The following is a 22,215-nucleotide window of genomic DNA, read 5'->3' on the forward strand; positions in this document are numbered from 1 at the left end:
TGCCATTTGGGACATAGCATCAGTGTCTGGGACATAGCGCCCTGCAGGTTTCTTCATCCTGTGTATCTGACAGACTGTTCCTACCCATACCATCCAGCATTAGACAGACTGTTCCCACCCACACCATCCAGCATTAGACAGACTGTTCCTACCCATACCATCCAGCATTAGACAGACTGTTCCCACCCACACCATCCAGCATTAGACAGACTGTTCCCACCCACACCATCCAGCATTAGACAGACTGTTCCCACCCACACCATCCAGCATTAGACAGACTGTTCCCACCCACACCATCCAGCATTAGACAGACTGTTCCCACCCACACCATCCAGCATTAGAGTACCCTGTCCCTGACTAATGGCTTTAGGTTCAGCCCTCTCCTCTCCTCTCCTCTCCTCTCCTCTCCTCTCCTCTCCTCTCCTCTCCTCTCCTCTCCTCTCCTCTACCCTTTCCTTTCCTCCTTCCCTCTAGGCGAAGAGGGGAACTGCTCTGGTCTGTCAGGCAGCATCAGGCCTGACTGTGGATGTAAATATAAATAGAATAGGGGTGGGCGGGAGGCTGCATGGTGGGCTGTTCCCTTCTGAAGCAAACTATTTAGTGTCTGTTTCTCTCTCTCTCTGTGTGTGTGTGTGTGCGTGTGCATGTTTGCATGTGTGTGTGTGTGTGCATGTGTGAATGCGTGTGTGTGTCTTATAGAGAGAGGAAGAGAAAAGATTCCAACACTGGTGAGTTCCTTCACTTTCTGGATTCATCTGAGAAGTAAGACAGTGAACAAACTCAGGGTTTAATCCCACTGTTGGCCAAGGGCAGACACACCTAATCTCTCATTATGGACCATTACCCCAGTCAGATTACAGGTTTACACAAGGGTTGTGTGTGTGTGTTGTGTGTGTTGTGTGTGTGTTGTGTGTGTGTGTGTGTGTGTGTGTATGTGTGTGTCTTAGAGAGAGAGAGAGGAAAATCTACATTCCAAACACTGTGGAGGATGACGAGTGCCTCTAGACACACACTGACAGCACCATGTTTATTGAAAGCGCACACACACACACGCACACACATCAAACAGTTTGTTACACTGCTGACACATTGTAGCAGAGGAAAGAGCAGACCATTTTCCCTTACTCAGACTAGTACATTTAGCCATAATGAGTCAAAGATGAATTGAACCAGTCAGCTATGGTCATGCAAATTCTAGAGAGGGGCGGGTGGTGGTCATTAAACAGGGCTGGTTTCCTTCCAGAATGCTGAGTGCTGCTGTGTGTCCTAAATAGTACCCTATTCCCTATAGAGTGCACTACTTTTGACCATGGCCTATAGGGCTCTGGTGAAAGGTTGTGCACTGTATAAGGAAAAGGGTGCCATTTGACACACCCCTGGTGTACTGCTGACATTAGGCCTAATTAACTCAATGGACTCTCCCTAGGGAAATCAGGGAGTCCTGTCGGGGTGGAGAATCCGTAAGAGTGAAACAAGCTTTGACCTACTTGTCTCCATGTTTCCATCATTGGCTTATAGGGAGATTAGAAATAGCAGGTGATGGTATTTCTATGCTAATTCAAGAGCTGAACCTCATCTGAGTCCCAAATGGTGCCCCATTCCCAACCTAGTGCACGACTTATGACCAGGGCTCATAGGGCTCTGGTAAAAAATTAAGCACTATGTAGGAAATAGGGTGCGATTAGGGACACAATTACCATCATCACCATGAGTCAGATGCCAACGCGACAGACTGGATTATCTTTAAGCCTCCATATTAAAAGGGCTGTATGACACTTAGGATGTGAATCACAGGGAATACACACAGCCAGACACACACATAGCCAGACAGACACACATACACATTGCATGCTTACACACACACATAGGCTTACACAGTGAGGCTGTACACACACACATAAAGTACACTGTCATAGCACACCATGGCACAGTTGTGACAGTTGACTGCGTGCGTTCCAATGAGTCACCGTGCTGAGAGAGGGCTCAGAACATAATAACTGACAAATGAATATCAGGCAAAGCTCTACTTAGCTGGCATAATCCAGAGCCAGGGTATTGACTTTGGAAGAATCATTCCCATTTCTATTTCTGTTAAGCATGTCAAGTCTGGGTCAGGGACACTCCTGAGTACAGGGACAGTGATCCCCTCATTTAAATCTGAAACCCTGACTGTTCTACCATAGAGATAGGACAACTGTTTTATGTCTATGGTTCTAACCATATAATTAGAATGAGTAGAACGGTTTACCAGTCAAATTGCCAAGGTCCAACCACCCTTTTCACTGCTTGTCAGACTACATCAGATAAATCCAAACAAATGTCTCAAATTCAAAGCTGAATGGAAACCAATTATAGTGCCATAATACATCTCAAAGTGGTTATTAATGTGCTCTATATATTGTAGCTATATCAGATGTCCTCAGTCCTAGACCAGAGTTCCTGCTGGGAACTGTTGGGCTCATTTGGGTTCTGTCTCCTTTCCTTTTGATCTTGGCAGTGGGTGAGTCTCAATTCTATTGATTTGTTTCCTCGCGTCCCTCTCCTTGCCTCATTTGCAAAACCCATAGGAGGAGAAGATATGAGGAGAGGAACCTAATTAATAATAATAAATAATACACAGTGCATTCGGAAGGTATTCAGACCCCTGAACTTTTTCCACATTTTGTTACGTTACAGCCTTTTCTAAAATGGATTAAATTGTTATTTTTTACACTATTTACACACAATACCCCATAATGACAAAGCAAAAACAGGTTTTTGGAAATGTTTACAAAAAAATAAATAACTATAAAAATAAATAACTTAAATAAATAACTTAAATATTACATTTACATAAGTATTCAGACCCTTTACTCAATACTTTGTTTACATTTACATTTTCGTCATTTAGCAGACACTCTTATCCAGAGCGACTTACAAATTGGTGCATTCACCTTATGATAGCCAAAGGTCATTGTTGAATGACCTCGATTCTTCTTGGGTATGACGCTACAAGCTTGGCACACCTATATTTGGGGAGTTTGTCCCATTCTTCTCTGCAGATCCTCTCAAGCTCTGTCAGGTTGAATGGGGAGTGTCGCTGCACAGCTATTTTCAGGTCTCTCCAGACATGTTAGATCGGGTTCAAGTCTGGGCTCTGGCTGGGCCACTCAAGGACATTCAGAGACTTGTCCCGAAGCCACTCCTGCGTTGTCTTGGCTGTGTGCTTAGGGTCGTTGTCCTGTTGGAAGGTGAACCTTCGCCCTAGTCTGAGGTCCTGAGCGCTCTGGAGCAGGTTTTCATCAAGGATCTCTCTGTACTTTGCTCCGTTCAGCTTTCCTTCGATCCTGACTAGTCTCCCAGTCCCTGCCGCTGAAAAACATCCCCACAGCATGATGCTGACCCCACCATGCTTCACCGTAGGGATGGTGCCAGGTTTCCTCCAGACGTGACACTTGGCATTCAGGCCAAAGAGTTCAATCTTGGTTTCGTCAGACCAGAGAATCTTATTTCTCATGGTCTGAGAGTCCTTTAGGTGCCTTTTGGCAAACTCCAAGTGGTCTGTCATGTGCATTTTACTGAGGAGTGGCTTCTGTCTGGCCACTCTACCATAAAGGCCTGATTGGTGGAGTGCTGCAGAGATGGTTGTCCTTCTGGAAGGTTCTCCCATCTCCACAGAGGAACTCTTGAGCACTGTCAGAGTGACCACTGGGTTCTTGGTCAACTCCTTGACAAAGGCCCTTCTCCCCCGATTGTTCAGTTTGGCTGGGCGGCCAGCTCTAGGAAGAGTCTTGGTAGTTCCAAAATTCTTCCACTGTGCTCTTGGGGAACTTCAATGCTGCAGAAATTTTTTGGTACCCTTCCCCAGATCTGTGCCTCGACATAATCCTGTCTCTGAGCTCTACGGACAATTCCTTCGACCTCATGGCTTGGTTTTTGCTCTGACATGCACTGTCAACTGTGGGACCTTATATAGACAGGTGTGTGCCTTTCCAAATAATGTCCAATCAATTGAATTTACCACAGGTGGACTCCAATCAAGCTGTAGAAACATCTCAAGGATGATCAATGGAAACAGGATACACCTGAGCTCAATTTCGAGTCTCATAGCAAAGTGTCTGAATACTTATGTAAATAAGGTATTTCTGTTTTTTTATTTTTAATACATTTGCAAAAATTAATAAAAACCTATTTTAGCTTAGTCATTATTGGGTATTGTGTGTAGATTGAAGAGGGGAAAAAAATATTTTTATTCATTTTAGAATAAGGCTGTAACGTAACAAAATGTGGAAAAAGGGAAGGAATCTGAATACTTTCCGAATGCACTCTCTATATATTTATTTTAAAAGGGGATTGGAAATGATCAATGTAATGTTATTTGATAGTCTCCAATTCTATCTGCTAATTTCATAGCTGATCTACCCCCCCCCCCCCCAAAAAAAAAATCTACTATATTCTGCTCTAATGTGCTTTGAGAAGGAGACTAGGAGGGAGGACATGAGGAATCAAGGGAGTTCCAATTGAGATTGACCCAGTATTATTACTTACTAGCATATATGGGCTTCCCATAGCCTGCCATACTGAACCACTGCATACAATCAGACTGAAGTGAGAGCCTAGACATGGGTCTAATCTATTACAGATACCCATGGCATTATCCTAATCAATTTAGACTTCACAGTCAATCCAGATCAGTCCACAGCGACAGCGATAGTAAAAACTATCTTCCTTCGAAAGCCTTGAGTCAGCAAACGTTTGGCAGCATTTCAGACACGCTCCTTGGTGGAGTTTTAGCAGAATGTCACGCGACGTGTATGCGGTCAGCGAAGTCAAACGCAGGACACAGAGCGGCTGGCAACGTACTTTTACTGAACACAGTAAATATAGTGCAAAAACAACAAACCTCCAAACAGGGAGGAAAACACAATAACCCGTACACCAAAGCAACTGCCGGAATGACAAAGAACAATCACACACAATAACCAATGAGAGACAGGGGGTAATATAGGGAATATAATCGAACATAATGGGAAACAGGTGTAAACAATAAAGACCAAACAAGACAAACACCGACACATCGATCGGCAGTAGCTAGTACTCCGGGGACGACGAACGCCGAAGCCTGCCCGAGCAAGGAGGAGGAGCAGCCTCGGATGAATCCGTGACATAGAAACTGAAACTGCAGCCACAGGCACTGATATGACTCCATAGTGTTTCACAGGATCAATGAAGCTGACGTCTTTTGAAGGTCCTTTTTCCATGGCCCAGTTGAGACAGTTGTTGAATTCTGTGGGTAGTGAGTTAGCCATACTGACTAAAAAGAATGCATGCTTCAATTCTTTATTCATCATTATAAGAAGATACATAATTAATACACAATGAAAACATGTACTCTTTTTAGTCGGTATGACTAGTATTAAGTTTGTGCACCGGCTGGATCTATAGGCCTACTGCAACTCTCTGGCAGCCATCGTCTGTCACCACCTGTCACGGTTGTCTGCAATTCTCACCTACTCCTCCCAGTTGGTTAGCCACGGTCAATGTGTAACAGCACTGTTTCTGCAGTATCGTGTGAGAAAATTGTCATATGGATGAGAATGATACGCATACTGTAGCGATGTGGTGTGTTGAACGAAGACATTGGGTGCACCAGGGTGCCATTTGAGACACAGCTATTGTTTGGGATCAGAGTATTAGGGTCAATTAGCCTGAACTTAAACTTCTAGTACCTGACAACGACAAACAACTCTCCACATCTTTCCAGGGACCGCCTTCACATAACCACCTCGCAGGGACTTTGTTAGGGAGAGAAAAAGTGATACCTGGAAAGTAGGTTGCCGGTTCAAATCCCAGGCTGTGTGTGTGTGTGGAGGTTGGCAGAATAATATTTTTTTGCTGTCACAGTAATAAAAAAGTGACATCATATTTATATTATGAGTGTCATAGCCGACATGATACACTCGTTACCCCTGCTAACGAAGACTAAAGTTCTTAGTGGCTGTCTGCTGTCCTCTATGGGGGACTATCCATGGGAAGAGATAGGAGACCAGGGTGAATAGTTCATTTCAGGTGTGGTAATGTAAGAGGACTGACTTCGATGAGCTTACAGAGACCAAAGCAGCTAGGCCACCTCTGGCATACTTACAGGGCAGCTTGCTCCCTTCCCCTCCTCTCCTCCCCTCAACCCTGTGTCCAGGCGTTTCAGATTAAACCTATTCCAAAATCTTGCTGAGGCCCACCCCTCCTCCTGTTACTACTGGGTCAAACACATTGCTCATCTCATCTTGGAACATCATTGTGCAAAGCTTTCATAAAGGCAAAGGGTGGCTATTTGAAGAATCTCAAACATAAAATATATTTTGATTAGTTTAACACTTTTTTGGTTAATATGTGATTCCATATGTGTTATTTCATAGTTTTGATGTCTTCACTATTATTCTACAATGTAGAAAATAGTAAAAATAAAGAAAAACCCTTGAATGAGTAGGTGTGTCCAATGTATTTTATTTAATGTCCTTGTCTATAACTGTTCTGTACTTTGTCATGTACAGTGCCTTCAGAAAGTATTCACACCCCTTGACTTTATCCACATGTTGTTGTGTTACAGCCTGAATTCAAAATGGATTAAATTGAGATTTTGTGTCACTGGCATACACACAATACCCCATAATGTCAAAATGGAATTATGTTTTTATAAATGTTTACAAATTAATAAAAAATGAAAATCTGAAATGTCTTGAGTCAATAAGTATTCAAGCCTTTTGTTATGGTAAGCCTAAATAAATGTAGGAGTAAAAATGTGCTTAACAAGTCACATAATAACTTGCATAGACTCACTCTGTGTTCAATAATAGTGTTTAACGTGATTTTTGAATGACTACCTCATCTCTGTACCCCACACATAAATAATCTGTAAGGTCCCTCAGTCGAGCAGCGAATTTCAAACACAGATTCAACCACAAAGACTAGGCAGGTTTTCCAATGCCTAGCAAAGAAGGGCACCTATTGGTAGATGGGTAAAAAAAAAAAGAAGCAGACATTGAATATCCCTTTGAGCATGGCCGAAGTTATTAATTACACTTTGGATGGTTTACTACTACACCCAGTCTCTACAAAGACACAGCGTCTTTCCGAACTCAGTTGCCGGAGAGGAAGAAAACCGCTCAGGGATTTCACCATGAGGCCACTGGTGACTTTAAAACCATTACAGAGTTTAATGGTTGTGATAGGAGAAAACTGAGGATGGATCAACAACATTGTAGTTACTCCACAATACTAACCTAAATGACAGAGTGAAAAGAAAGAAGCCTGTACAGAATAAAAATATTACAAAGCATGCATCCTGTTTGCAATAATGCTCCAAAGTAAAACTGCAAAGAAATATGGCAAAGATATTAAATTTATGTCCTGAATACAAAGCGTTATGTTTGGCCAAAATCCAACACAACACATCACGGAGTCCCACTCTTATATTTTCAAGCATGGGGATGGCTGCATCATGTTATGGGTATGCTTGTCATCGGCAAGGACTAGGCAATTATTTGGGATTAAAAACAACCGGAATAGAGCTAAGCACAGGCAAAATCTTAGAGGTTCAGTCTGCTTTCCAACAGACACTGGGAGACAAATTCACCTTTCAGCAGGACAATAACCTAAAACACAAGGCCAAATATACACTGGAGTTGCTTACCAAAACGACATTGAATGTTCCTGAGTGGCCTAGTTACAGTTTTGACCTTAAATCAGCTTGAAAATCTATGGCTGTCTAGTAATGATCAACAACCAATTTAACAGAGCTTGAAGAATAATGTGCACAAATATTGTACAATCCTGGTGTGCAAAGCTCTTAGAGACTTACCCAGAACGACTTACAGCTGTAATCACTGCCAAATGTGTTTCTAACATGTATTGACTCAGGGGTGTGAATACTTATTTAAATGAGATACAGTATTTCTGTATTTCATTATCAATAAATTTGCCCAAAAAATGTAAAACATGTTTTTATTTTGTCATTATTGGGTAGTGTGGGTAGATGGGTGAGAGAGAAAAAATCTATTTAATTCATTTTGAATTCAGGCTGTAACACAACAAAATGGGTATGAATACTTTCTGAAGGCACTGTATTTATATGTTTTATGTGGACCCCAGAAAGAGTAGCTGCTGCATGTGCAGTAGCTAATGGGGATCCTAATAAACTAAACTAAACACCACTGTCCTTACCTGACCTGCACAGGCCTGTGTAGGCATATTCATGTGGGGCCCTGTCAGGAGGGCAGGCAGGCAGAGAGATCTAACTCATCTGGATTAGACAAATTATGTCTAATTGATAGCCATCCTATTCTTACATCAGACAAATAATCTGATGGGATTATCCTGGAGAACAATAAAACTGCCCTGGCATTAGGGCATAAGGCTACACACACAAGTGGTTGAAGAGTGTTTATCCACCGGTTGCATCAGACTTACTGTGTTTTTGTTTTTGTTTTTATTTCCATGACGTGCATAGGTCCAAATGTGATTTTTACAGGCCTAAAATGCCAAATGTAAACATGATCAAACTTCAATATAGGCTAATTCAAGTCAAATTTCAGGGCTAAGCCATCTAGGCTAAATGACTGCTAAACATAAGCCTATATTTTGTTGATTCAAAATATATTTAGTTCAATATTTTTGGCGATGACAAAACATAGCCTACCCACTCGAATTTAGGGCTACTCACCTGAACACCATCAAAACGACAATGAAGGACCCATAATGTAGGCTATAGCGGATACCGTTATCCCCGTTGATTGACAGGTATGGAATAAAACCCAAGTCACTCTAGTTAAATTCAGTCGTCTTTCGATTTCTCTCTCAAAACTGTCAAAGCCGCAGTCTGACTGCAGACCAGAGCGCAGCACTCTGTATGTCCGAATACTGCACAGGGATGCACTGCAGTGGACTGACTAGAATTTAAACCCTGTTAAAATAACTTTGACTAGAATTTAAACCCTGTTAAAATAACTTTGCTCACGCTTTGCACGCGTTCGCTTTGCCTTGCACGGTGTAGGAAACAACTCCCAATAGATGTAATAGCACGGATAGTCTCTCGTAGCCTCACTTCAGACGTGCAGATCTCCTGAACCAGCATGAACCAGCATGAACAGTAACAATATGCGCCGAGACACTACCATATAACCGAGGAGCCCTTGCTTCGCGTCTCCCTCCTCTCCTCCCTCTTGAAGAAGCGCCAAGCAAACGCTGAACAATCTGATTATTAGAGTCCTGGCAAGGGAGAAAAACACTAATCCAGATGAAAAGAGTCACACAGCAGCACCTATGTTGTCCTCGTCTCAGTATGAAAACACTACGTTGTCCTCGGCTCAGTATGAAAACACTGTCACACTTGTCTATAGGATTGGATAGGATCTTCACTCTCGCACGTCTCTCATCACTTCTAAAAACGCATCCAGGTTGTAGCATATAGGCTATCCTCCCCCCCCCCCCCCCCCCCCCATATAGGCTATCCCCCCCCCCCCCTCACACAGCAGCACCTATGTTGTCCTCGGCTCAGTATGAAAACACTATGTTGTCCTCGGCTCAGTATGAAAACACTGTCACACAAACGCATCCAGGTTGTAGCATATAGGCTATCCTCCTCCCCCCCCCCCCCCCCCCCCCCATATAGGCCCCCCCCCCCCCCCTCACACAGCAGCACCTATGTTGTCCTCGGCTCAGTATGAAAACACTATGTTGTCCTCGGCTCAGTATGAAAACACTGTCACACTTGTCTATAGGATTGGATAGGATCTTCACTCTCGCAACACTATGTTGTCCTCGGCTCAGTATGAAAACACTGTCACACTTGTCTATAGGATTGGATAGGATCTTCACTCTCGCACGTCTCTCATCACTTCTAAAAACGCATCCAGGTTGTAGCATATAGGCTATCCCCCCCCCCCCCCCCCCCCATATAGGCTATCCTCCCCCCCCCCCCCCCCCCTCACACAGCAGCACCTATGTTGTCCTCGGCTCAGTATGAAAACACTATGTTGTCCTCGGCTCAGTATGAAAACACGTCACACAAACGCATCCAGGTTGTAGCATATAGGCTATCCTCCTCCCCCCCCCCCCCCCCCCCATATAGGCCCCCCCCCCCCCTCACACAGCAGCACCTATGTTGTCCTCGGCTCAGTATGAAAACACTATGTTGTCCTCGGCTCAGTATGAAAACACTGTCACACTTGTCTATAGGATTGGATAGGATTTTCACTCTCGCACGTCTCTCATCACTTCTAAAAACGCATCCAGGTTGTAGCATATAGGCTATCCCCCCCCCCCCCTCTCTCTCTCTCTCTCTTCTTTCTAGCAGTGCAATGAAGTAGAGTTTTGTAAATGCATGGAATAAACTGAAGGTAAAACCAATGTAGAATAACATTTTAACCCCTCTGTGAATACTGTCCACCACATCAAAATAAATCCAATATCACCATGGGATATTTTCCTTTCAGACTGATACTTGTTGAAAGTCTCCATCAGCAATACTGATTTATCCAACTGATGGACCAAATATGGTAGTTTTCCTTGGACAGGTGAAGTTGAACGCTAAACCACAACCAATGCATTCTCCATTAAAGGAGCAATCTGGAATTGGTACATACTTTTTTAAAACTTTTAAATTAATAATATATAGCCATTGTTTCTAGTAAAATATAACTTGACCACTATTTCTCAACAGTCAGATGCTTAATTCATCCCTCTGTTTTTTATCCGTCTACATCCAGTGGGCGTTATGTTCATCTGCCTCCCCATCCATCATGCCACGTAGAGGGTGTGTGTGAGAGCACAGCTGAGTCCTGGCCCTGGCAGGACATGTTTTTTAATCCTTTATTTAACTAGGCAAGTTAGTTAAGAACAAATTCTTATTTACAATGACTGCCAACCCCGGCCAAACCTGGATGACGCTGGGACAATGTGCGCCGGCTTATGGGACTCCCAATCACGGCCGGATTGTGATACAGCCTGGAATCGAACCAGGTGGTCTGTAGTGAAGCCTCAAGCACTGAGATGTAGTGCCTTAGGTCACTGGGCCACTCGGGAGCCAAATGTGCGTACATGTGTTTCAAATGTGTGTATATATGTTTGTTTGTGTGCGTTTGCGTTTGTGTGTACATACCTGCTTGCTTGTGTGTGTGTGTGTGTGTGTGTGTGTGTGTGTGCAGCCAGGTCGCTCAAGATCCACTTTGAAATCCGACATCCATCCAGGTACCAGAAAACGGCCATTAGGGGCAACAGTGAGCGCTATTACCATCAAGTAGGCTTGGACGTTGTGGACCGGGGTGGCAGATGGGCGTAAACTGCCAGCTCCAGCTCTGAAGGTTGCATGTTCAATCCCAGTGATAGACACTTGTTTTATTTTAACCCTATCCCAAACCTTAACCCTTAACCATTCGGAATTAAGGCCGACATTTAACCGTGGAGTTGTTTTTGTTTTAACCCTATCCCAAACCTTAACCCTTAACTTAACCATTCTAAATGAATGCCTAAACTTGTGACAGCAGGGGTGCAACCTGGGGTGTCCAGAACACCTCGAAATGTGACGTTTGGAGCAACTTCAACATTTGACATTTGGAGAAATGTGGACAAACGCCGGAATCTGAAGTCAAATTGGTCAAACTGTGAGATCTTGTGTGAGTGTGTGTGTGTGTGGGGGGGGGGGGGGGGGGGGGTGAGCACAGCTGGGGCCTGGCTGGACATGAACTTTGGGACATAACGGATTACACGAGTTCCTGCTTATCTCGTTTGGACACTGCAGGGGGCAAGGAGAACAGACCAAACACTGGCACAGACACAATACACTGACCTTCAGCATTTAACAGGACTATACATTATCATCAACATGGTATTATTTTCATATAGTCTATATATAGTATTGCCAATTAGAGGTGTTTTTCATGTCTATATGATCCTGGACTTGCACATGTGTGTGAGCGACCATGTATTGAATCAGGTTAATCTGCATGGCTCAATACCACCTTAGCCCACTCACTGAGCTAAAGGCACTCTGGTAGCTAACGTAACTCTTCAGGTTTCAATGTTACTATGCGCATTGACCACCTCCTTCCACACTACATTGAAACAGAGCCAACAAACTAGACTAATTGTTCTCTCTCACCAGCGTTGTCTCTAAAATGATTATAATAAATGTCACATGATCTATATGACCTTGGGATTTAAACAGACTTTGAGGTCGGATTTTATTGAGCTGCTGTACCTTAATATAAACATGATTGTTACTATATAATGAGTCTTGGTCACAGATGTGTTTTTTTTCCTTTCACAGTCAATAAAACGGAAAATTGTGCAGTAAATCAATGTTATTGGACTTTTAACAACCGTTTTTTTGAGCATCAACCTGTGGACTGTTTTGTTTTGATTTATTTGATTACTTGTACAATATGCTTTACCTGAAACTATGCAGACATTGTGATACAGTACTGAATGTTGAAACTGGTTCCCAAACAACAGCGACATCTTGTGTCATAAAGTGGAACACATGTAATGCAACTGGGACTGCATGGTCACGTGATCCATCCCTCCATGCGGATTGGTTCGATTTCCACCATTCTCCTGTCCCCAGGTTGGTTTGAGTAAGCTACATTGTATGAAGAGAAGAAGAACATGTAGTTTACCTGTCCTTCACCATCTATTCTTTCACACATTTTCATGGAGGAGCAGCACATAAAAGTGAGTCGACAGTTTTACGCATTTTAGCTATAGCGAGCTAGCTTGAAGTAAACCAGGACGACTGAGTGGTTAAGATAGTGTCGTATCGAGTGAGTGGTGGCAATTATTGCTGATAAACAAAGGAGTCCGCTCATACTGAATCCTTGATCATAAGTTTATTCAGATCCCAAGCTTCAGCATAAGTGACAGGTGACATGACACCCGGAGAGCGACGCCTCAGAATGGCCGCTCTGCCCTTTCTGTAGTCTAGCCCCTATTTATAAACAATGCAAAAACAATGCAAAAAGATGCTCCCTCTTCTGGCCAATCACCAGTCTCCCCTGTCTACAACACACTTCCTGTCTGTTGTATGTGGCGTTACACTAAAACATTCCCTCTTGATACTAAAATCAACATTCTTTCAGTTCCACTTAAAAAACATTTAACACCATGATAATCTCAATACACTACAATAGCTATCCTCAAAGTTATGTCAAGGTCCTGTCCTCTATGATATTTTCTGAATAATAGCTACTGTATTTACTATGAATTATTACTGCAACTAATGTACCGAAGAGAAGGACGTGATCATCAATGGCAGTCAACGTGTGCGATCTCCACATGTGTCTGATAGGAGGGAGGATTGATCAATAACTTTGTAGCTAGTTAGCTAACAAGTTAGGCTAATCAACAACAGTAAATTACAGTAGCTGTCAGCTAGATGCAGCTGTTATGTCAGTATCTGTAAAGTCAACTTCCGGTTAGACAGAGAAAAGGAAATGTACCAATGAATAAATTCATAACACATGATTGATCAGTGGAAGGTGCCTGATGACTCTTTCATACAGCTACTAACTGTATCTCTAGTGGCAGTGATGCACAAATAAGTAAGTGATACGGAATTGGCTTCCAATAAAAATACCAACATACTCAATCATTCCTTGTGAATCACGATAGACTGTCCATATTTACAGTGACTGTCTCTCAGAGAAACTACTAGTCACCCTGTATACAGTGGAGGCTGCTGAGGGGAGGACGGCTCAAAATAATGTCTGGAACGGAGCAAATGGAATGGCATCAAACCTCTGGAACGGCGCAAATGGAATGGCATCAAACCATGTGTTTGATGTATTGAATACCATTCCACTTACTTCGCTCCAGCCTGTCCTCCCCAATTAAGGTGCCACCAACCTCCTGTGCTGTATAACATGTTTTCTCTCCCCCAGACCTGAGGTCCTCTGGTGAGGCTGCTGTGGAGTCATCATGGTGGGCTATGACCCAGGGTCTCAGGGTGCTACTCTAGCCCCAGAAGATGCAGCCCTGGCTGGGTCGGCCGCAGGCATGGTGACCCGAGCCCTGATCAGCCCCCTGGATGTCATCAAGATAAGATTCCAGGTACAGTAAGCATCATCAGATGGATATTATTGTGGTGCAACTTTTAGTTACATGGCCACTTTGGGCACTAACTAACTACACAATTAAATGCAACATAATGTAGGCCTAAACATTGACAGACATTTTAAACTATATGTGGCCTAACCCTAGTGGTTCTGGTAAACATACAACTCTGTTATTTGTGCATGCTAATCTCTGCCCAGGCTTTTATGACTCAAACCAAAAAGCTCAGTGTTGTGTGCGACTCAGTTACATCAAGTCCTGAATAAGTTTTGTTTAATTGCTACTGAACATTGTTTGGTTGAACTGCATTCTTTTCATGTGAGTCACAGCACCACTGGGCATGCCCAGTTCCTCACAACACACTGGTGGCCATGGCAACACACACTGATGATGTGCTCAGCATTTGCTGGGGAATTGCTTACAACTGTGTGCGTTTGTCTGTATGCATGCATATGTGTATTTCGTTCTACACAATAATGTCTAAAGCAGAATGTCCTCTTTCCCTGTCTGACACTACACATCCCTCCTTACATTTTTTACATTTTGCAGACGCTCTTATCCAGAGCAATTAGGGTTAAGTGCCTTGCTCAAGGGCACATCGACAGAGTTTTCACCTAATCGGCTCTGGGATTCGAACAAGCGACCTTTCGATTACTGGCCCAATGCTCTTAACCACTAAGCTACCTGCCGCCCCTTGCATCCACAGTTGCAGATAGAGCGTGTGTCGTCCCAGCACCCCGAAGGAAAGTACTGGGGCCTGTTCCAGGCATCACACTGTATCCTGGCAGAGGAGGGGCTGCCTGCCTTCTGGAAAGGACATGTCCCTGCCCAGCTCCTCTCTGTCTGCTTCGGGGCAGTACAGGTATGGAACATACACTGGGGCATTTTTCCTATCAGAATACCCTGTTGTATGTCACACAGTGTCGTAGTTGAATGAAGTGATGTCTGAGAGTTGTTTTCTGACTCAACTTGTCCCTAGCTAGCCTTTGCCCTGTAACGCCTCAAAAGCATCTCTCACATGGTAGTGCGTTGATAGATTATTATATAGTCATGTGCCTCACTTTTTTATTTCTATTTTTTTTATCACTGTGGTCTCCATTGGGCTCCCGAGTGGCGCAGCGGTCTAAGGCACTGCATCTCAGTGCTTGAGGCGTCACTACAGACCCCCTGGTTCGATTCCAGGCTGTATCACAACCGGCCGTGATTGGGAGTCCCATAGGGCGGTGCACAATTGGCCCAGCATTGTCCCGGTTTGGCCAGTGTAGGCCGTCATTGTAAATAAGAATTTGTTCTTAACTGACTTGCCTAGTTAAATAAAGGTAAAATAAAAATAAATAAAATAAATAAATTCATAGCTGTGGTGTAGAACTAGGCACTGTTGTGTCTGGACTTTGTTTTTGAGGCTGTGTTTTTGTCTGTGTTTTGAAACTGTTTTCATCTGTGCTTTAAGGCTGTGTTTTCAGGCTGTGTTTTGAGACTATGTATTCGTCCCTCCATAGTTTGCCAGCTTTGAGTTCCTGACTGAGATGACCCACAAGAGCACCGCATATGACAGCCAGACAGCAGGGGTGCACTTTGTGTGTGGTGGTCTGGCCGCCTGCTCTGCCACTGTAGCCTGCCAGCCACTAGACACACTGCGAACACGCTTTGCAGCTCAGGGAGAGTCCAAGGTGAGAGAGAAAGAAAAACCTACAGTATGAATCTATTGAAAAGCTTTAGCTTCATTGTACCGTTATCAACAGCAGTAATAGTCCATTAACTGTGCAACCCATATTTTGGCAAGCACCAAAACGACAACCACACAATTTCAACCAGTAAGTAATTATTTATAAACTAAATATACATTTATAATAAACTATATATAATCATTAACTGTCAATAAACTACTTATAACCCCTTAAAAGGATAGTTTAGCGAAATTACATATCTTTATTTAGATATTTGTTTCCTTACCTTGAAGGCAGTCTATGGACAAGGAGTGACTGCAATCCACACTTTGGTTTTGTTAAAGCGTTATCATCGAATCTTTGGCTTGTGCTACTGATAGCTGTTAGCTAACCACAGGCATAATCTGTAACATAGGTGTATCGGAGCCTGAGACATGCTGTGTCCACCATGTACCGCACTGAGGGGACCCTGGGGTTCTACCGTGGCCTGGCTCCCACACTGGTGGCAGTGTTCCCTTACGCAGGCCTGCAGTTCTTCTTCTATAAGGTCCTCAAGAACCTCATGGGACCACCGCCCAAGGACAGCAACGTCGGAGGTCAGTGGCCAGTGTAGGGATGGTCATGTTTTAAATACGCAACACTGTACACATACCAATGACTGTTAAGGGTATAGGACCTAGAAACTAGAATATAACCTAGGCTTGGGTAGTGTCCTAGCAAACAGGAAACTAACTTTGAAACTAGGGCCTGGATAGTGCCCAGTACCACTGACTGAACACATAAACATGACTGAAGGATAGGGGCCTAGAAACTACCTGAACATTACTGCTTTTTTCCCTTTTCCTTTCTATTGTAGGAAACCTCAGAAGCTTGGTATGTGGAAGCTGTGCTGGAGTCATCAGCAAGACAATGACCTACCCCTTTGACCTCATCAAAAAGAGACTGCAGGTGGGAGGGTTTGAAGAAGCCAGAGCCCAGTTTGGACAGGTACAGTAGGCATCTCATTACATTGTCTCATTCAGTCATGTGCCTGACAGCAGGTCTTATATTAGAGCCAAGATGCCTGTCATACGGGGCTACCATCTACTTGACATTGAAGTGTGTTGTCTCTGCTTACTGTGTGCAGGTGCGGAAGTATGGTGGCTTTGTAGACTGTGTGTCCCAGATCGCCAGAGAAGAGGGTCTCCGGGGCTTTCTCAAAGGCCTATCTCCCAGCCTAGTGAAAGCAGCTGTCTCCACGGGCTTCACCTTCTTCTGGTATGAGTTCTTCCTTAATGCAATACAGAATTTGAAGGGCAGCCAGTGAGTAGAGGAGCTCTGGGTAGAAGTTGCTTTTAGGCACAGATCTAGGATCAGCTCAACCGCCCCAAATTCTAACCTTCCCAAACTCGGTCCTCTGGACCCCAAGGGGTACACGTTTTGTTTTTTCCCCTAGCACTACACAGCTGATTCAAATGATCAAAGCTTGATGATGAGTTGGTTATTTGAATCAGCTGTGTAGTGCTAGGGAAAAAACTAAAACGTGCACCCGGGGGGCCCAGGACCGAGTTTAGGAAACCCTGGCCTAGGGGCAACTGAAGAAGCAGAGGTACTCAAAGCACTGGAAAAGAAAGGAGGGTATGGCAGAATCACACACATCTACATCGTACATGCCATATCCCCATCCCACTGGTGATAGGAGTCAACATTGCTGGGAAGAAAAAAGTCTCTCCTCACTGCTGTTTACCTATGGTGTATCCTACAATTTGGGAATGTCAAGGTGTGGTGTTGCTCTGGACCTTACACATAATAAGGAATGATGTCACCTTGCCATGTGTTTGGTGTCAGTGTTCAAACACCTTGCCCAGGTATATGTAAGTATGTCTATCATGTAACTCTTTGCTGTTGTTTTTATACTATACTCATGGTTTGTGTTGCACAGTCTATACTGAGGACTGGATGCCTGTTACTTTTAAAGACCTTTGTCATCCACCAAAAATTACCATATTTGTAACAACAATGTATTCTGTTTTTAAACTACCTGCAGAATTGCCTAATATTTGACGGGCAGCATAAGGAGGATAATACCATTGTCTTAGATCATGTACTGAGAATATACCTCTGCAAGTGTTCTTCTGTGTTTTGACAGCTGCAGAATGAGAGGAAAAGCACTTAAAATTCTCCTTTCAATGTTTTGTGTGTTAAATTGATAAGCCCAGATGGTTGCACGTGAAACAGAAAGATACCATGAAGCGAAGGGAAAGAGATGCTTGATCTAGGCTTAAAGAAACGGAGTCCGAGCCAGGCCAAAGTTGATCCTATCATGGAATGCGTTTTAATATGGACGATTCGATAAATTTCAGCTAAAAGTTGTGGTGTTAACTAATATGTTAGCATAGACTCAAAATTATCATACATTCTATCATGAGGGGCAAGGTTTTGTTTCTTTCTGTGTGGAATGTGTTGCAATATTTATATATGGTTGGTAAGGCTTATTAATAACAAAAGTAAATTACCATCTATGCTGTTTTCTGTTTCCTTTCTTTGATGTACTGTACTTTCATTTCATGTAACCTGTTGTAACAGCTTTTATGTGTGTCAGCATTGGAATTCTGAGCAAAATTCTTAAACTGGCAACTGTTGACTTGCTCAGTGCTAAAATATGACTAAAGAAGCATGACAGTGTATGTTAGTTTTAAATATATGACCAACTGGATAAGAGTGTCTGCTAAATGACTAAAATGTAAATGTCTATACACAGCATATCTAACACTGTATTTAAAATTGAATATTTATTCTGTGTATGTTTTAACGTTGGAAAGATTGCACTTGGTGGAACAATTTCTTGTACTATGTGTACCATTTGTGTCGGTACTGATGCACTGTACAAAGTAGTGGCAGGTGTGTCAGTCTATTTAGGTTTTTATTTCAAACACATTGTATGTACTTATGTTTTGTTATTTTGAACTATTTTTGAATAAAGAATATGCATGAAAATTAACCTTTCATTGGAATGATATAGTCAGAATAGAACAGACTTTTAAAAAATTTACATTGATAATGTGGGTTTATTCTATGGGCAAACGGTTTATTTAACTTCACTGGACATTTCTCTCTAGGCGTCAGTGCTAGCGCATTTGGTCCTTTATCCTTGGAACACAGTAACGCGTGCGCAGAAAGCACTCAGGAAGTGGGGAGCAAACAGCACAGCACAGTGGAGGGTGTGTGTACAATGTAATCACTGCTTCAAACTGAACTTTGGGAAAGTAAGTAACTCTTGACTTAAGTTTATATTCAGAAACCTGAACGAAAGTAATTTGTGCTCTTGTAAACCTTGTAAATCAGACTCAGCAAGTCAGTTAACTTAGCTAGCTAGCCACCCAACCACAAAACGCTGTTTCAAACATATTCGCTAGGTAGCTAACGTTATCTGTGTAACAAGTCGTTAACTAGTTAGCTATTTGTTTCGTTTCTAATTTTAGCAGCTAGTATAGTTAGCTCGCTAGCTACATTGTACGGACTTTTTGCATTAGTTGCGTGCATGTTTAGTAGCAGCCAATTTAGCTAGCTCGATCCAATCTCTAATGATGAAATATTTATGCCTCTACCGGTATTTATTGCTGGGTTGGCATGTAGTGCAGTTTGATGCAACGGGACAGGCTGCTGCTAGTGTCGTGCACCAGTATTGCTGCTTTGTCATATATCCTGGGAACGAGGTTGGGCTGCTGCATAGGGTTTCGTTGGTCTGAAAATGCAACTCCTGACCCAGTAGAAGTCATGCAAGTTCATTGTGACTTTTTACAATGGATGGGTGGGAAATACATCCTCTAACATACAAAATACCACCACAAATGGCAATTAACTATTGAGATTTGAAATATGATAAATCTAACTAACTGTTTCTTCATTGCTTGAATGCAAACCCATATCTTTTTGGGGGGCAATATTAGAGGAGCTGCTTATGTTGGCTTAATCCCCCATATCCCCCTATGAAAGAGGCCTGGAGGGCAGCCAGATTGATGACAACACAGCTTTAGACAGCTTTGTGCTGAGACAAATAGTTCTGTCTAATGAATTTAGCTCGAAATGGTGTTTGAAAGCACAGTCTGTCAGTATCCACTGTCTGTATTTCAGTATCACTTATAAAATATGGAAAATTCTAAAGAGGACTACAAGATTCAGTCTTTCGACTTGGAGACCCAGAAGCTGCTGAAAACGGCCCTGAAAGGTCAGTGTCTCATGTAGTGATTCTGTGAAGATATATATAATAGTCTGTGTGGAAAAATCAATGCGGTCAGATTGATTATGTTTTGTTTTTACAATTGAGTACATAGTACAGTGTCATGTTCATTAGGGCAAACCGTAGCAATAGATTTCAAACATTTTGCAACAGAAAACGAAAACAGGCATTTCTTATTGGACAAGCTCAGATAGAACTGCCCCGTTTCAGAGCGTTTATGTTCAGTTTCGTGCCTTTTGAACATGACCCAGTAGCAAGTGTAAGTGTGGCTGTCTTTGGATTAGCCATCTCTATGCCCTCAGAGCCCAGCACGGTGGACCTGGAGAAGGTGTCGAATGTCATCGTGGACCAGTCTCTGAAGGACCAGGTCTTCAGCAAAGAGGCAGGACGCATTTGCTACACTATCGTTCAGGTATGGTAATAATCACCTTAGCTACTGGCCTTTCTGGCTGATAATAATGGTGGTAACAACAGTAAGGTGAATTGTTGTCTTTGATTCTCTTGTTTGACTAGGGCTTCACACCTAGGCCTAGAACATGGTGTGAACTAAAGATGGAGTTTGACTGTAAACGAAGTCGAATTAGCTCCTTTCTAGAAGCTCAGAGATCTAAGATCAGCTTACCGTCTCCAAATCCTAACCATTTGGCGGGTGGGCAGCTTGGGGGGGGGGGGGGGATCAAGGGGGTTATCATTGTCAAGGGGCAACTCAATCGTACTCAAACCAATCCTACTATTTTGCTCCCCAGGATCAGTGCTTTAACTTCATAGTCGTATATATCCATAGACTGGAACCATACAGATGCTTATGGCTGTGTGACCTTGTTCTCTACCACCCCTTGCAGGCCGAGGCCAAGCACAACAACGGCAATGTGTTCCGGCGGAACCTGCTCAACCGACTGCAGCTGGAGTTTGTAGCCCGGGAGGAGACGCGGCTTCGCTCGCTGCAGGAGTGGGTCTGCTTCGTCACCTTCATCTGCAATGTCTTCGACTACCTCAAGGTACGAGCCAAAACATTCCAGAATCCCAATTCATATTCTGACTGGAGGTATCTAACAACCTATTCACACGACTGAGCTGAGCCGAGCTGTACTGGGCTGGCCTGGTTACGCATCCACCATAATTTCTGGAAAGAACATTGTGAAAGGACAATATCCAAAACCAGCGCAGTACGTTTCATCCCTATAGTGTGAATCAGGCATAATACTGTCCAGTTTTATTTGAGCTGTTTCGTCATGGATTGTATACGCATAGAAGCCTTTCTTATCAATGAAATGCTAATAGCGCCTTGGGTTTTTCCCCTCCCCAGGTGAACAACATGCCTATGGTGGCTCTGGTGCATCCTGTGTTTGACTGCCTGTTAAGGCTGGCTCAGCCCGACTCACTGAACAATGAGGAAGAGGTGGGTCAAAGATAGCACAGCACCCAATTTAGTATTTCAACTGTGGACATATTTCAATTGTCTATCTCACTTCTTAAAGCGCAATATGTTGGTTACTTACCAAGCGTCAATTTCAGATTAAAGGGAGACCCAAAGAGAAAATGTCTGCATACCCTTGACAAAATCTCCAGGCTAAAATGTTTGGCTTTATATACTGGCTAGTGGCTGCTAATGTTTGAAATATAGCCTACATAGATCTCTGAATGGGGGGTTCCCCTTTGTTTAATATTGGTGCTCCTTTCCTTCCCTTCCCCCAGGTAGACTGCCTGGTGCTGCAGCTGCACCGCATCGGGGACCAGCTGGAGAAGATGAACGGCCAGAAGATGGACGAGCTCTTCTACCTGCTGCGGGACGGCTTCCTATTGCAGGAGGGCCTGAGCTCCATGGCCCGTCTGCTGCTACTGGAGATCCTGGAGTTCAGAGCCGGGGGCTGGATGCTCAGCGACACGGCCCAGAAATACTACTACAGCGAAGTCAGCGACTAGACGGAGGCTAGGCCAGGCTACAGTAGGTGGGTGGGTGGTGTTCAGTAGGCACAAAATGGGATTGGACGAGCTGAGGTTGGAATCTTCCGTTTCATGTCTACTGAATGTGACCCTGGGTGATAGTATTGGGAGAGGGGCTGCATAGTGGATGATTACAGAAAGGACACTGTTTTTGCTGTGCTTTGCCATGGGGTAGCGACTAGCCAGTGTGGTTAGCAGCAGGGATATTTCCACTATAGCCAGTTAGTCAGTTCGAAATGTGCAATTGTAAATGGTTGTAAAAAGGTTTTTGTTGGTGAGAGGTTTATATACAGAAGTGTATTT

The 22,215-nt window shown here is 43.4% G+C and overlaps 2 protein-coding genes across 3 annotated transcripts; both read left to right on the plus strand.

Annotated features, from left to right (window-relative positions):
- Positions 1-12,610: 12,610 nt before the first annotated feature.
- On the plus strand, positions 12,611-18,721 carry LOC311145435 (mitochondrial thiamine pyrophosphate carrier-like). Its single transcript, XM_084181672.1, has 7 exons — positions 12,611-12,705; positions 13,911-14,079; positions 14,789-14,944; positions 15,582-15,752; positions 16,165-16,345; positions 16,606-16,736; positions 16,876-18,721. The coding sequence occupies exons 2-7, from the start codon at positions 13,948-13,950 to the stop codon at positions 17,053-17,055; spliced, it is 951 nt and encodes a 316-aa protein (XP_084037798.1). The 5' UTR covers positions 12,611-12,705; positions 13,911-13,947; the 3' UTR covers positions 17,056-18,721.
- A 179-nt stretch (positions 18,722-18,900) lies between these two features.
- On the plus strand, positions 18,901-22,215 carry LOC311102689 (MIF4G domain-containing protein B). Of its 2 annotated transcripts, none has more exons than XM_084144061.1 (6): positions 18,901-18,994; positions 19,863-19,956; positions 20,271-20,380; positions 20,811-20,966; positions 21,275-21,367; positions 21,664-22,074. In XM_084144061.1, exons 2-6 carry the CDS (start codon positions 19,878-19,880, stop codon positions 21,889-21,891), a joined length of 666 nt encoding a protein of 221 aa, XP_084000187.1. In that variant the 5' UTR covers positions 18,901-18,994; positions 19,863-19,877; the 3' UTR covers positions 21,892-22,074. The 2 variants fall into 2 exon arrangements, with proteins under 2 accessions (XP_084000187.1, XP_084000186.1); XM_084144060.1 differs by having other exon boundaries at positions 18,921-18,994; positions 20,253-20,380; positions 21,664-22,215.

Source organism: Coregonus lavaretus, assembly GCF_964263955.1.
Source record: "Coregonus lavaretus genome assembly, chromosome: 2".
Classification (NCBI taxonomy): Eukaryota; Metazoa; Chordata; class Actinopteri; order Salmoniformes; family Salmonidae; genus Coregonus; species Coregonus lavaretus.